Here is a 15,242-nt window from a genome sequence, read left to right on the forward strand (position 1 = left end):
AAAAGGAAACGGCCCAAAGATGAGACAGAAGAAGACGGAGATGGACAACTGTATTGAAGTTGGCTGTTAAAGTGGCTGAACTGCAGCTGCCGCTCTTTCTTTTCACTCAGTTTCACATGTTGATTTGTTTTTTTCTTTGTCTCCTGAAAAATGAACCTTACAAAAAAATGACTTGCTTTTGTTTCCATTTTGTTTCTCGCAATTGTTTGCTGTCACATGAAAAAAAATCACTTTCATAAGACGACAGGACAAGAAAAGAAAATAATCAGTTTCGCGCTTCTTTTCACACATGGAAAAATACAATTCTCACGATTTTTGTTTCTTTATGTTTCACACAAAAATTGGTTTTATTCACCTCTCACCTGAAATATGAGCCTTCCATAAAAATGTAATACACATGTTTTTAATGGATGGAAACAAAATTTAAGGAACTTGTTCTTCCAGTAGTCATGACAACACAGGTGAGAAAACAATCAAACTCCAAAAAGAAACCCCAGAAAAAACAATCTTCACTTGCTATTTACAGTGAAAATTCATATATGAAACTAAGTGACTTCTTTTTACACAGTACATTATAAAAAAAAATCACATTACTGATATTATTATTGATGTTTAATTGCAGATTTCCTCGGAGACGGATCTCATTGGACCACCCGCGCCGTAAGGAAGGCTGCCTCTTGACTGTGCATTGTGAAATGCTGCCATCTAGTGGACATTGTGTAACATCACATGCAGCTTCAGGTGAAAGTAGAGAGGTAACAGAGAGCAGACAGTGCACTGTAGTCGTGACAGTGACCTCAGAGACTCTTATCAGCCGTCTGCAGGCAGAGGGCCAACGTCTGCCTGATGCCTGGGCTGCACACCAGGCTCGGTTACAACATGAAAACAACTTTAACATGTGTCAAGTGTTTATCTTTACACAGTAATGACGAGCCGTCACATGAGTTGCACATTATTCTTAGAAGAGCCGATTCAGAGAAGAAGAAGCAGGACCCACTGATGTGTTTAAAATATGTGTTTATTTACAATAAGGCAGGTCTGGCTCTCCATCACCTGGAGTGGCAGCCAACATATTTACAATTATTTACAAGAGAATAAAAGATACCTAAAATAAAACTGTTAGGCAGATGAAGGAATTCACTCCAAAGTGAGACATAGTCATTTTGTGAAGAAAATGTTATGTTCATGTCAATGACTAACTCTAGAACCAATGATCTCCTGGTGAAGGAAAGTCTCCACATGACCTTGTCGAAACACAAAATGGCGAGTATCTCATTTTAGAATGGACCTTCTTGTGTGCGTTGTTAACTGCAAATGCTACGTAACTGTTGATATGTTAGTGACTCTACATTCGTGCTACAGACTTCATGTTTAAAGCAAAGAAGTAACTGTAAAACTGACTTTTCTTAATATAAGAAACACACAGAGATAATATGTACAATGGACGGTAACAGTCCATGTGCACTGGAAGGCAACAAGTCATTTCAAGCCTCTACAACGCTTTCAGCAGACAGCAGAGCTCATTTAATTAAGTGCAAACTAACTTATATTTGAATTTGATTCAAAGTTTTTAAAGAAGTTCTAAAACTGAGATTAAATGTCACTGATTAAATATGTGGAATAATGAAAGTTATATATTTTTTATATCATGTGCAAACAAACAAAAACTGGACTAAGTTAATGAAACAAATCAAGACTAAATGCTAACTGAAACGGAGACTGCAAAAAAGCAACACACATGTTAAAAGTAGCCTCACAGCGGTGTTGAAAGTAACGCCTCCTTCATGAAATCTGTTCTCAGCGTGAATTCATACGTCTTCATCTTGCTCAGATAAATGTGCGTTGACAACAAAACTCTGCTCGCAAAGTTCTGTAACAGGGCGGACCGATCCCACACTGACAACATCTTCTCATTTCCTCAAAACTACCTGAAAGGAGGATGAAAATTCAGTCATGATTTACTCAAGTCTCTTTCTTTTCCTAAACCTAAAATAATTAAAAACATAAAATGTCCCCCTACAGCTCTGTCAAGTGTCCCAGAAACCAAATTGATTTTAAAAGTTTTTTACAGCCTTCATGTGTGGCGAAGCTTGTGAACCCACAGAGCGGATTTCGGCTTAAAAAGGGTGTGAACATTTCTGAAAATCAATCTGGGGTCTCGGGATTTCAACATTCTTTTTCTGGTTGTTTTCTAATGTTTTAAAACAAATCCTCTGATACGTCAGTTGTTGAAAAAAATGCTGCAACGTGATTTTGCTCCAGAAGTTCCAGAAATGTTTTGTGGACTATGAAACTTCACCTGACTTTCCATCAGCATGGGGGGAGGAGATGATGACTGAATTTTCATTTTTTTGGATTCATTATTAGTGTACGAGGGACACACAGAGTTCTTTGGTAAAATAGCATTAAATTACCCATCTCATTGACTAAAAAATGAGAATGGTGACACTAAAGTTATCCACGTGTCCCGTTAGCTTTGTTGTACAAATATACAGTAATTGCATTACTGCCATTATATCTGCATGAATACCGATGCATTTGTTTTATATTCTTCATTATCATGGACTCATGGCGTCATCATATGTTCTGGTGTTTCTGCTGTCAGCTAGCTAAAGTTTTAGCATGTAGCCTGTTGGCTCCGTATGTTATATAAGCACTGGAACACATGGGTGACTTCAGTGTCCGAGTTCTTCTTATGACGGGACAACCCCGAAAAAAAAAAAGAACCAGTTAAAAACATTGTTGATCTTTCTACCTCAGGCCTGATTGAAAGTGTTAAAAGGCTCTGGCGTGTGTTAAGTGCAAGTTTGCTTTAGCTCAAACGCAGCTGCCTTATTATAAACTGCTACTCAAACAAACTGTGCCCATTTGCCAAGAAACTGAGTGTTCTTCCTTTAACCCCTGACATGTTGACATCCATGTGTCCTTTGTCCTACAGATTCCTGAAGAACTGCAGGGAGAGCTCATACGTCAGGAACATGGTGGCGCTCATCGGGAAGCCTCGGATGGCGTTGACAGACGCTCCCCGGAAGAAAACCTGCGCACAAGAACAAACGGCTTTAGTGACAGACATCTTCAACCTCGGTTTTTCACAAGTAAAAAATAACCCAGAGTTCGGATGACAGGTTGGAACATGACAGCATTCTGAGCAATCTAAAAACAGTATCTTATCACATTATATAGTAATTCAATATTTGGCTACCTGACCAATATCAATTTAGAGATTTTCTGCTTATCTTGCTGTTGCTCTTCAATGTTCAGCAGCCTCGTCTTGTTACTTCAGTGTGTTATGTTCATTATCTTGATTGTTTTGTTCACTGGTTGTATGTTTTTGAATTTCACCTTCAGCAGTTCTTCCATTGTTAGAATGTTATCTTTGCTCCAGGTCTGAATGACCACACTGAGCAGAGAGCACTGACATAGAACACCCTCACTGCTAGAAACAGACCGAATCCACAGAGCACAGGGCTGGCAGTGTCCTGTAGTAACCCGACTCATTGATCTGTGACCAGTCAGTTGACTTTGTACAACACAAGTGACCTTCAGTTATTAAATAATCACACGACTGTTTGCAAAATCAAGAGTTAATGAAGCGCGTCCATGTTGGCAGTCTTCAGTTTGTCTATGATGTTCAGAACATTAGGAAACCTGGACGCTGCTCCTGCCGTCACATGGCCATGTTGCAACCGCTCACCTAACGTGACCCCACAATCTGACCGTCAGTTACTCTCACTATTGGTACTTGGACACGTGTTTTCATCCTGCATGTGTAGATGTGATTCCCTGAAAGCTAATGTAACGTGATATTGACCGGAAGAGGCGCGTCTGATCGCTGAGCTTTCATTCATCGACAGAACCATGTGGCCTGGCACACTTGAGGGGACTCGAGTTCTGCGCAGCAAGCATGGCGGTCATCTTCTAATGTTTCACCTCTGAGCAATTAAACCATCTGTTTCATTTACAGCAGCTGGGACAGTAAGCGTGTGTTTTATTTATTTTAAATGTGTTTAATTTGTGTTAAGGTCTCTAAGAGACATAAACTTGGTTAATTGTTGATTTTTAGAGAAATTGTTATTTGGAGTAGGTTTTATAGCCAATTTATCAAACTGCAACTTAGCAGTATGAAAACACCTGAGGACACATGAGGACATGAGTCTTGTCATGGTTTGTATTAGTTCTGTTATTTACCGAATGCAATAATGAATTCCTGTCAAATGTTCTGTAAGGCACACATATTAAAAATTGCATTCCCTGTGTTAAATGCCGCCTTTGCTCATTTTTCCTGAAAGACGAATGTTTTATTTGGTTAAAGTTTCACTTTTTGAAAATGCCTTCCATCCCTGTGTTTGTAATTAACATGTTTGGCTAATATCAATGTTTCAGGACGAAGTAAACGCTCACCTGCGCTCCCTCCGTCTTGTAGCTGTGGATGATGCAGTGTAAGATCCCCCTGTACTTCCTCTGCAGCTGAGCGTCCGCCTGCATTCGGCTCTTCACCACATCGGCCGGCGTGGCCGTGACCCAGGAAATAGACCCTGAAGGAGAGCAGAACAAACTTCAGTTCCTGCTGTCGGCATGTGTAGGAAGTGGACCTGTGAAACTTCCAGCTACTCATGGCCATTATTCAGCAACATTAAGAACTGTAACAGACATGATGCAATGAAGCGTTCAAGTGCTTCTCAGAAAACCTGTTAGGTCATAAATCCATTCGTCCGGTGACTAATGGGAAAAGTACCAGCTGTAGAGCGGAAGTAAGAGGAAGCCTCTCCAGCAGTATCATTCAAGTTGTACCTCAGCTGATACATTTTATAGTAGAGAGGACCTTCACTGCAAAAATCTGTCAATATGAAGTGAATAACTGGCAGCGATTTAGAAAAATTTTCTAGCCAAAATGTTAAATATTGGCTGGGTTTTGGGTTTTTGGACTGTTGTTGGACAAAAGAGGCATATACGTGTTACTTTCAGCTCTGGGAAATTGTGATGAGAATTTTTGCGTCATTTTTTATTTTGCCGCAAAAGTTAAAAAAACTTCTACCATTAATTAAAAACAGAAAGACTTGTGAGTTGCAGCCCTGCTCTTATCTTTGGTGTTCATCCAGAAGCAGTTTGAGTTGAGTTCATGCCAAGTTCAATGTCGTTTAGAGAGCGCTGCTGGCTTCAGTTACTATAGAATCTACAGCTGTGCTGCTTCCTGTGGGGACCTACTAACGGTCACTTGCAATGTTCTAAAGAGGGAATTATCTTGAACAAAGAACAGAGACCCTGTATGAGAGCTCTCAGTACAGATATTTTCTTATAAACCCTCAACATTCACATTCATTCTTCTAGTCTGATGGCTTCTCCATCTGCATGTGACAAAACACAACAGATAATATCACTGATATGTGACTGACTTAGCTCCAAACGTACTCTGTATTTATGCTAAAATGACTTTTGGATGATTCATTAGCATAGAAGTAACAGTCTTTGAGTGACAGTGAAGTGTATGGTTGAGTGCTTTAGCAGAGGAGAGAGGAGGTGCTGGGCGCTGTGGTGGTGGTGTTGTGTAGTCTGATCACTGATATAATTGCATCACAAACACACAGAAACTCCTCCAACACATTCGAATGCGTATCATCACTGACTCACTCTTTGTGAGTTCAACCTTTCAAACATGCTGCAGTAGGTGTTTTTTTTAAGTGATGTCAAAGCCAAAACCTCTGTTGCAAAATCATTAAATAGGACTCAGCTAAAACTGCATATGGCTTCAGTTCCAACCCAAAGCAAGCAACGCAACTTTTCAGCCTCCTGGCAAACAGTGAGGACTGAACTCAACGTTCAACTCTGCATGACCTGTCGGCTGACACAATGAGATATAAGCTTTAGTCCCCAGTAACTGCTTAACTCTCACAGATGTTATTGATCCTGAATGTTTAGCTTCACTATTCCGTGGCTACTAGCCTCCATTAAGGATCTGTCCAACATCAGTCACTGGACCATTTTAGAAAACTGAACCTGAACTAATCACACATAAAACAATCAAATGTAATACTGGACATAGTGTGTGACATCTACCTGCCAGTCCTCCAGCCAGCCAGATGGAACATGGATGAGGGCTCGACTTGGCGTCGGGCTTCAGCAGGTTGCAGAACATGGTGTAAGGGATGAAGTAGAGCACGTATCCAGGAACGTCCCTCAGGATCATGGCACCGGCCCCCCTGTAGAGGCCCTGCAGGCCCTCGGTCTGCAGGATGCTGCTGACGCAGTGGATGGGCCCTCGGTACAGCCTCTGGCCGGGGATGTTGACAGAGCGCAGAGGGATTCTGGTGCCGTTTGATACGTTACCAGCGAGCTGCAGGTTCTCTGTAGGGAAAGAATTAAACACTGTGTTTAAGTGTCACAATAAACAACTGTTGGTGTAGAAACTGGTCTGTTTCCTCTTCGCTCATGGATTTCTGCCTGTAGATTTCTGGAAGAATTGCTTAGATTTTCAGTTCTTTTGTTGTAAAATGCTGAAACATATTCTGTCATCAAACCCTTAAAGGAACATGCATTAAGGTGAACTTGGAACAGCTCTGTCTGTGTTGATTTGAGCAACTAGGTTTGGTACTTAGATGATACTTTTTCCAATGCGCAAAAGAAAACTTCACCACTGTTTTCTAAGTTTGTGTCTGTAACATTGTGACCACGTCTGACCCTTAACATCATTTCTGTATCTGTTGACCTGCAAGTGGAACCACCAACCCTGTCTGTGTTCATGCAAAACTTTACTAAGTAACAAAGACAGGACATTGTTGATAATTCTGGGCATTATCAGGACAGCTCCGCTGTGGTTGGCAGTTATAGTTAAATTAGGTTTTATTGTTGTGACAAACCAGAATTATCAGCTTGCAACTGTTCGCCTCTGCCAAGCGGTAAAGTATAACCGGCTCAGCTAGGTGAACCCAAATCACTTGTTAATGTGGCAGCCATGTTTCTTTTCTGCAGTTCACTGATACCGTTCTTAGCTAGCCTGCTGAGTGTATAAAGCTTCTGAGGCCAAACACAGATAAGTTACAGACGTGGTGCAGCAACAAAGGCACCGGGTACCGGGATGTATGAAAGCCTTGGGGGGCAAATTAAGAATGTTTTTCTCTAGTGACCCATTTCACATTTTTGTTTTCTCTGCTGGGTTGACAGTTGAGAACTGGTGAAGAAACAAGTTTGGCCAGATGATCCTTCTGAGTTCCTTATTAAATCTCTCCTGGAGGAAAAAAAATAATGCTTTTAGCTCTATTTTGAACATTAGGTAGTGAAAATAAATAAATAAATAAATAAATGAATGAATGAATGAATGAATGAATGAAATTCTCCTAAAAAACACATGTTTTTTTTTTTACATATGGATCCTTTACAGAAAATGTAACACAAGAAATAAAGTCTTCACTTGCCCTTCAGGGCCTTCATATATATTGCTGCCATTGAGGCATATCTCTCTGTACGCAATCATGTGCGTATCAGGTTTAGCACATCACACATTGAGACTTTGCTCAATCTTAAGACGTGTCTTTGAGGAAGTCAATAAAACAAATGAGTCATTGCATGACGACAGGTGTGAAGGGGGTGAGACCCACAGACACTGTAAGTAAATAAAAGGCCATAAAAGTTTCACGTGCCAACTTATAATTAAACTCCTCTGACCTCATTTTTATTGGTTTAATGTGTAACAGAGAGATATGACCCAGACAGCAACTTCACCCTCTAGCATCATAAACCCTTGTGCTGTAGGTTGGGAAGGTGTCTGGAGAAGTTATCAAACCAATCCGCAGCGTTCACTTCACAAATGTCTTTCTATACGCTCAGTTGGATCAATAAAGAACTAAAGTAATTTGAGGTAGACTAATCCTGGATTCCTGCTCTGATCATGAGCGCTTGACCACAGGAAGGAGAGATTAATCTTTTAAATAATGGGATTACACTCCTGTTAATCAACCTGACTGCAGCAGAGATCCGCAAAACACAAATAAATACAAATGAACGCCTCAGAGACCCTGTAAGACATTTAAGTAATTTGAGATGTTTCATTCTCAAATGCATCAAAATAAAGTGCATGTTCGCGTTTTCTTTTACTGTTTCTCACATGTATTCTCGCAGCAGTGATCTGATACATTTCTGTGGAAGGTTTGATACTTTCTTTTGCAAGCCTTTCTCAGTACTGAACAATGGTCACCGCTGACATGTATCCCAACAGGAGGATGGTGCTAACCTTTAACAGCTACATTTAGAGACAGGAGGGGGGGGGAGTCTTTGATACTACTTTTATTTTGAATGGAGCATTGCTTTCAGGTCTGCTACTAACTAAATGAAGTTTAAATTGTCTCCAGATCACTTACTGGAACAGTCTTTGACAGTCGGTGATGTATGATGTTTGTACTTCTTTCTCTTTTAGACCGACTTCTGCTTAGTTTTAGAAAACAAAAGTGGACTGAATAAAACCATCTGCGGCAGAATGGGACAGGCTGGCACTGCGACTATGTTGACTATGTGCCAGAAAACCAGAGAAAAAGTTCAAAAACAACAACAACAAGCCGTAAATTCTTGTTCTTTCTTCTGCCCACAGGGAAAACAAAAATCCCAAGTCAAACATTAAACTTGATTTACCTGCTAGAACCGTCTGCGTCTGCATTTGCAGTCGGATCTTGACTAGATCCACCGGAGCTCCCAGGCTCACCGACATCAGTCCAGTCAACATGCTGGCCACGGTCAGGTCCAGCATGCCGCAGGGATGGCGCCCATCGCCATAGCGATACTTGCTTATAAGTCTCTGTGTGTTACTGAAGAAGCCAAACACAACTGAGTTGTAGACGGTGATGCTGGCCAGTGGGAAAGACATGCCTTTAAAGAAGCCCATGGCCTGAGAAAACAGACAGGGAGATACTGTAAATGATTAATGATTCAAAAACACAAATAACACATCTATTAGTAGTAAAAGGAAGTAAAACCTATAGTGCAGATTTAAACTCAAGAATAAACCCATTGCCAACAGTGAACAGGATGAAAAATGAGGTGGACGTCGCTGCCAAATATTTTGAATCTTTTCTCCGTGGGGAGATTTCCTTCCTATCAGTAGGAGGCCGGTGTCTGGTAGACACATGTTGAAACTTAAGCACAGCTGTCCACTGCTGGGACAGCTCATCTGACCACTGAGGTTTCTGACAGACCGTACGGCTGAAAGATATGTTGGGAGCAGCAGTGAATAAAATGCATGTGACCACATTCTTCTGTAGAATAACCACAAGGAAGAAAAAACAACAGTCAGCCCTGTGAGAAAGTAGGTCACTGGAGTAACAAAACAGAAAGTAGAATAGATGCAGTATGAGTTAAGCACAGAAATGAGCGCAAACTGACAGTAACCTTGTTGACTTCAACAAAGGGAAATCTGAAAAGACAGCAGCTTTAAATAAGATTACTGGGACTTTTACACAATGAATGACGATAGCTATCAGTAATGTTTTGTGTCTGTGACTAAAATGTCTAACTTGTGTACGTGCCATTTTTCATTCTTTTAAGAACAGAATGCAGGTCTTTATGTTTGCTTCAGCCCAGGGATGTGTCAGTGATTAAAACTTAATGTGTGTGTAATTTGTGTGAAGAAGTTTTCACTGCCGTGTGAAACACCGTCTGTCCATCTGTGCCTGCCTGCCTGCAGCTGAAAAGGCGCGGTTGTTCTCTGGGACTGACCACTTCACACCTACCGCTTGTATTTGTGGAAGCTGGACGTGTTTAGTACACGCATGAATCCTCAAACTGCTCTCAGAACTCTGACACAGACTGGTCAACAGTTTATTTTACGTGATGCCTCTTTAATCTTACAGTATTTGTTGCTGGCAGTCACACATCATCCTGACTTCAACACAAGCTTCAGATGTTTGCTCCACGCTGTGATAAGTCACCAGCCTACTTGTCAATTATAGAGTTCCTAAAGTGTCCAAATGTGACCACAGAGGTTGTCGGGGACGTTAAACGGCATCGCAGCAAACATGGAGACTCGTCTACTCACTAATCTGTCTTGTCAGGCGCACTTTAGTTACAAACTATTCTAACTCTGACTTTACAACCGATGAAAGTTGTTTAACGTGCTGATGTTGTTGCTGCTATCATTGTTCGTAGCAAATGGAGGTTTAGAGTGGCTAAATTTGTCTTTATGGACATGGTACTAGCCTAAAATCATCAACACACTCATTATACATAACTCTTGATAGCATAGCAGTTCTTTTAACCTTTTATTTCTTATCTTTCTGTCTTTGGAATCATACAGCAGAGTAGAATGTTGGTTTCCCATTGTTTATTGACAAAAGCTCAACACAGATATCTGTCTGAAACTTAAGAAGGCTAGCAGGATAATGTCTACGTATGATTTAGAAACAAACTCCCTTCCTTCATTAGTAAGGAGATATTTGTGTAGAAGGTTCCAAATATTTCGCCGGTTCAAGTTACCAACAAATCTAGACCAGTACGGTACAACAGAAGGGGTAGCGGTGACTTCTTAAAGGAATTCAGTATGTTTGTCTGTTTACCGTTTCCTTCCTGTAGATGGTAAGAACACAGTGAAGAGTGTTCTTGTAGCCTTTCCCCGCCTGGAGCCGCGTCTGGAATAGACAGTGAACAGTAATTATAATACCGTAAAATGGAGAATAAGAAAAAACAAAGTATCTTGTTTGGCTGCCCCTGTTCTGTTATAATCAGACAGACAGAAAGTATTTTCTCATACATTAGAGATTGGAGTTTTCTACAAGAGCAAAAGACTGAAACATTCCTGTCCAAACAGCTACCACATATACCATTGTACTGGACAGTAAAAAAAAATTGTCCACGTAGCTTAAAAAATATTTTTTATTCTGTCAGCTTTGGGCTACAAAGTCAAGAAATTACACTGAGATCTCAGCTGGCAGTGCAGAAGCAAAGTTGGGCCTCAGAAAGGAATAGAAGATGTTTTTAAATAAAAATTCTAATTCTGCACAAAACGACCAAATACAGCTTAAACTGATTCAGCCAACATATTCATGGTAACTAATGTGGACTTTGTCTTCTGTTCTGTTTCAAAGACATGCAGTTTCCCATGGAGAACCATGTGGCTGCACATCACACCTCACGAAAATCACTGGCGTCTTTCGCATCAGACTGCATCATTAACAAAGAAAATAGAAAATAATGTGTAATGTGACCATGTGAGCTGATCCTTTTTCACAAGTGACTGGCTTTTTGACATGTGATATACACATGTTTTTTGCACAATTTGCTTTGTTTTTCCCACATGTGGATCAGAATTCTCACATCTGGAGACAAGGTGCCGTTTAGTCTGAGGCAACATCTGCCCAGCCTGTATAGTTTAGTAGGAGAATGGGTTTACCATTGCACATTAAGTGTAATTATTCTTGCATAACAAGAAATAAAAGAGAATGCAACACAATAAAAATGCAGATGACTGTTCTATTATATAACAACTATAAACAGGACAAGACAGTGATAAAAGTTTAGGGACGGCGTGGTAACATCATGACGTGGGTTTCAAGTACCTTCACTGTGTCTAGCGGGTGACCCACGACGACACTGCATGCTCCTGCAGCCAGAGGGGAACACAGAAGAAGAGGAAAAAAGAAGAGATGTCACCATCAAACTGTTGGCAGAGGAAATTACAGTATTTCCTGTAAACTGAGCAGAATTACTCATTCATTTTACAGATAACAGTACTATGCTAAAAGTGAATACACCCAAACACTGTAGATCAGATTGCACCGCTAACTTAGAGTGAGTGACATCAGAAGTAAAAGGCCATGGGCTTTTGGTTTGTGTGTGGGGAAAGGGTACTGCAACATCCAACAGCAAATTTAAAAAGACAAATGTTAAAGGCAGAATAACATTCAACATGTGTTCTTATGTCCCTGTTGAGACAGAGCAGACGGTCTGTCAGGGGACGATGGATGAAGCAGAGCGACTGGTCAAACTGGGCTTCCACCATGAGGCCCCACGGTGCCCTTGTTAACCCCATGTTCCCTCTGCTGTCCGTCCATTGTCTGCGTGTTGCTCACCGCACATAACCATCACAGTACACACAGAACACAACACATGTTATCGCATGGCAACACAGCCCTCTTGCCTAGAAACCCAGTTAACAACCAGGACAGCCCAAGTCCAAGTTCATTAAAGGGGCACTCTGTAGTTTTGGGGAGGGAATGTGAATCAGAAGAGGAAGATCTTCATTGGCTGAACAAACTAAATAAACAAACTCTCTTTGTTATCATGGCTGAAAGCACTGAACAAACAAACTGACCTTAAAGGAAAACACATTTTATACTGTTTTACTTTGTTTATACTTTAATTGTTTCCAATATCTCCTTATTACGGTCTCTATTTTTTGAGACTTACTCTTTGTACTGCTGTGTTTCCTGTGAATTTCTCCCATGTCGGGATCAATAAAGGAACATCTTATCTTATCTTATGTGGCGGACCCTGCCACCTTTCTAGCATCAAACAGTGCTCGTGGCCCTTAATTTCCTCTGAAAACAGCTTGTTTATACACTTTTGGGAAAGACACAGATTACTGACACGTTATGACCTCATTATTATGTAAACATGAAAAAAATGTAATTTCGTCCCCCAAACTACGTAGCGTCCCTATAAGTTCTAAGTAAAGTGAAATGCAAAAATTATGATTAGTACTAAAATCCTGACTGGTATCGCAATCCCAACATCACAATATGATTTTTTTTTTTTTTTTTTTTTTTGTATATTGTTAAGCTCTACTATACCATAGTTATTTTAATCTCTAGCATTAAACGACAGTGAGAAAATATATTTCTAAACAGCATGTTTACAAGGTTTATTATTAGAAGGCAGGTCAGCTCAGTTTATGTGTAATATATACATTAGAACAGCCTCCTCTCCTGGCATCCTGTAGAGTGGGCGGACTGGTAAACCAAACTCCATTCTAAAAACAGCTGTTTTAAGTTCGAGCCTTATTTTTTTCACAGTAAAAACTGTACTTACAACAGAAAGAAAATGGAAATACTCAAGTAGAGTACAATTATTTTTTGACCAGGGTCCAGGTTTTCTGTCAGTTTAGCTACATGGATTCAGTGCTTTCTGTTTTACTTTTCCTTTCCATTTCTTTCTTTGTGTCCTAAAGTTTAAAACATTCATCGACGACAATCAGCAGCAGCTTCTGTCTTTCAACAACAATTTTCTATTTACTTTTCGAATTTTTCTTAAATTGGGACCTCAAATTTAATGTACACATTCTCAACTTTTAACCAATCCTTTCTTTGTTCGATTTCAACATGCTACACTTCACATGTGTGTATTTTTCTACCCATATATCCTTTTTAAGTGTGGACATGACGTTTTTAAAGAGCTGCAGATGTCTCAGAAGCACCTTGTGTGAAATACAAAAAAAACAGAAAAAAAACAGAGCAGCAGCATATTCTCAGTGTCAGGGAGTCAGAGGCCTACTTTCTTGTTTGTGCTGGTAAACATGATGCAGCAGCAGCGCCCCTAGCGGTCACAGGGAGCACTTCAAAATCCCTTTTGAAAGTAGAATTACAGTTTTCCACAGACTCATTCAACAATGAATACAGCATGACTGGAAGTGATAACACATCCTACTACTGGCTTTAAAGTTAAAGATAAAACACAGGAGGGTTGAGAGTTTGTGTGGGATACAGAGGAGGAGGAGGGGGGGGGGGGCTCTGCAGACCCTCCATTGTTTGCACTGGATGTTGATGCTTGGGGAGGCTGCAGCACATTCCCATCAAAGCGTCTGAAAACACACGCCTGAGTGTGTTTCTGACTCCACGCAGAGCTGTTTTCACACACACAAACATGCAGCTATAAGAAGGCACTGAGTGCATGAAACACCTCCCCCCATAAACCCACCACCCAACCCCCATACTGACCCCACTCAGTAACAGGAAGCCCCCTCTCACTCGGTCACTCACCGCCGATCCATCCTGCGAGGAAATCATCCAACTGAAAACTTTGTGCCTTCTGCATCTTCACCTCAGTGCTGCTGCTGCCGCTGTTAGTGTGCGTCCAAGCCTGAGTTTCCGGCCTCTCATCCGTCAGCCAATAAAAGCTCTGTGATTATCCTCAGTGGCAGCGATGAGAAAAAAACAGCCGGGCTTCGGTTTTTATTGATAAAGTAGCGCTCCTATGCGTTTCTGAGAAAAGAAAAGAGATCTTATAGAGTGTGTGCTGAGATAAGAGAAGCCTCGCAGCAGGTTGGGACAGGCGGCCAATCAGAGGAACGCTTGAATGTGCGGGACAGACCTCGTGGCCAATCAGAGGCGAGGTCTCCAAAGCCAGACAGCCTATAGAGACAGTGTCATGGAAATGAGCCATGAGGAGGAATTCAATACAGAGTGTACAGTACACAGTAAACACACTGACGCTGAGCACGCTGACGCAGCTTTAACAATATTGTAGTTTAATGGTATAAATATCACAGTGAGCTCTCATGGTACACATATCTAATGCAGCTGAATTCACTTTTTAATATTTAATTAAAAAAAAGATAGTTTCACAATAAAAACATTCCATTTTAAAACAATAATAAATAAATAACATTAATAACATTTCTATCTTAAACCAAACAATTTAACTTATTTCATTTGTCAAAGCACAACACAAACATGTCACAAATATAAAGTGTGATTAAAAGCATGTTTTAGATAAGATCGTACATAGTGCTGTATTTATCCAGAGATAATGTGTTGCAGGAGTGCAATGTAAACAACATGTAAACTAAAACTGAAGTTTTTCCGAGCACAAATCTAAAACATTAGCTGATGAGACTGTGAGGAGGACGACTGGACTCTGCTTAAAAATGTTCAAATAAAGTTAAATCTCTACTTAAAACCTTTTCCCACCGCTCATTCCCTAAACCTGCAGCTAAATCAACTGCCCAAGCTCCCTTGTTGTTGACATTCATTTCCATAATGGTGTTGAGGTGATTAAAAGTATTTTAGATAAGATAAAACTTTATTTATCCTGAGGGGAGTTGGGTGCAGCAGAGTGTAAATATTAGCAAGGTCATTAAACTGTAAGACAGTATGAGACACAGGGCCGAAGAACAGTGGCGCTGCGACCATTTAACAATTTATTATAATTGGTTGAAGCAAAAATGTCAGACATTTGCCGCTTTCAGCTTCTTAAATGTGAGATTATGCTGCTTTTCCTCGAGTCTTTCTGGTTTTGGCAACGTTAGTTGGACAGGAGAAAGAATTCAA

At 40.5% G+C, this 15,242-nt stretch overlaps 1 protein-coding gene across 2 annotated transcripts; it reads right to left on the reverse strand.

Moving 5' to 3' along the window:
• Positions 1-1,000: 1,000 nt before the first annotated feature.
• Positions 1,001-14,233, reverse strand: slc25a48 (solute carrier family 25 member 48). Of its 2 annotated transcripts, none has more exons than XM_030397309.1 (7): positions 13,953-14,233; positions 11,535-11,578; positions 10,536-10,607; positions 8,620-8,872; positions 6,055-6,342; positions 4,402-4,535; positions 1,001-3,037 (listed from the first exon to the last, which is right to left on the reverse strand). In XM_030397309.1, the coding sequence occupies exons 1-7, from the start codon at positions 14,005-14,007 to the stop codon at positions 2,933-2,935; spliced, it is 951 nt and encodes a 316-aa protein (XP_030253169.1). In that variant the 5' UTR covers positions 14,008-14,233; the 3' UTR covers positions 1,001-2,932. The 2 variants fall into 2 exon arrangements, with proteins under 2 accessions (XP_030253169.1, XP_030253170.1); XM_030397310.1 differs by lacking the exon at positions 13,953-14,233 and adding an exon at positions 13,911-13,929.
• Between the last annotated feature and the right edge of the window lie 1,009 nt (positions 14,234-15,242).

This window comes from Sparus aurata, chromosome 18 (assembly GCF_900880675.1).
Source record: "Sparus aurata chromosome 18, fSpaAur1.1, whole genome shotgun sequence".
NCBI classification, from domain to species: Eukaryota; Metazoa; Chordata; class Actinopteri; order Spariformes; family Sparidae; genus Sparus; species Sparus aurata.

Coding starts and splice junctions, on each gene's coding strand:
- slc25a48 (XM_030397309.1), bottom strand. CDS start 14,007: ATGCAGAAGGCACAAAGTTTTCAGTTGGATGATTTCCTCGCAGGATGG. Junction 10,608..11,534: donor ACCCGCTAGACACAGTGAAG/GTACTTGAAACC, acceptor TGTCTATTCCAG/ACGCGGCTCCAGGCGGGGAA. Junction 6,343..8,619: donor GACGCAGACGGTTCTAGCAG/GTAAATCAAGTT, acceptor CTTTCCCTACAG/AGAACCTGCAGCTCGCTGGT.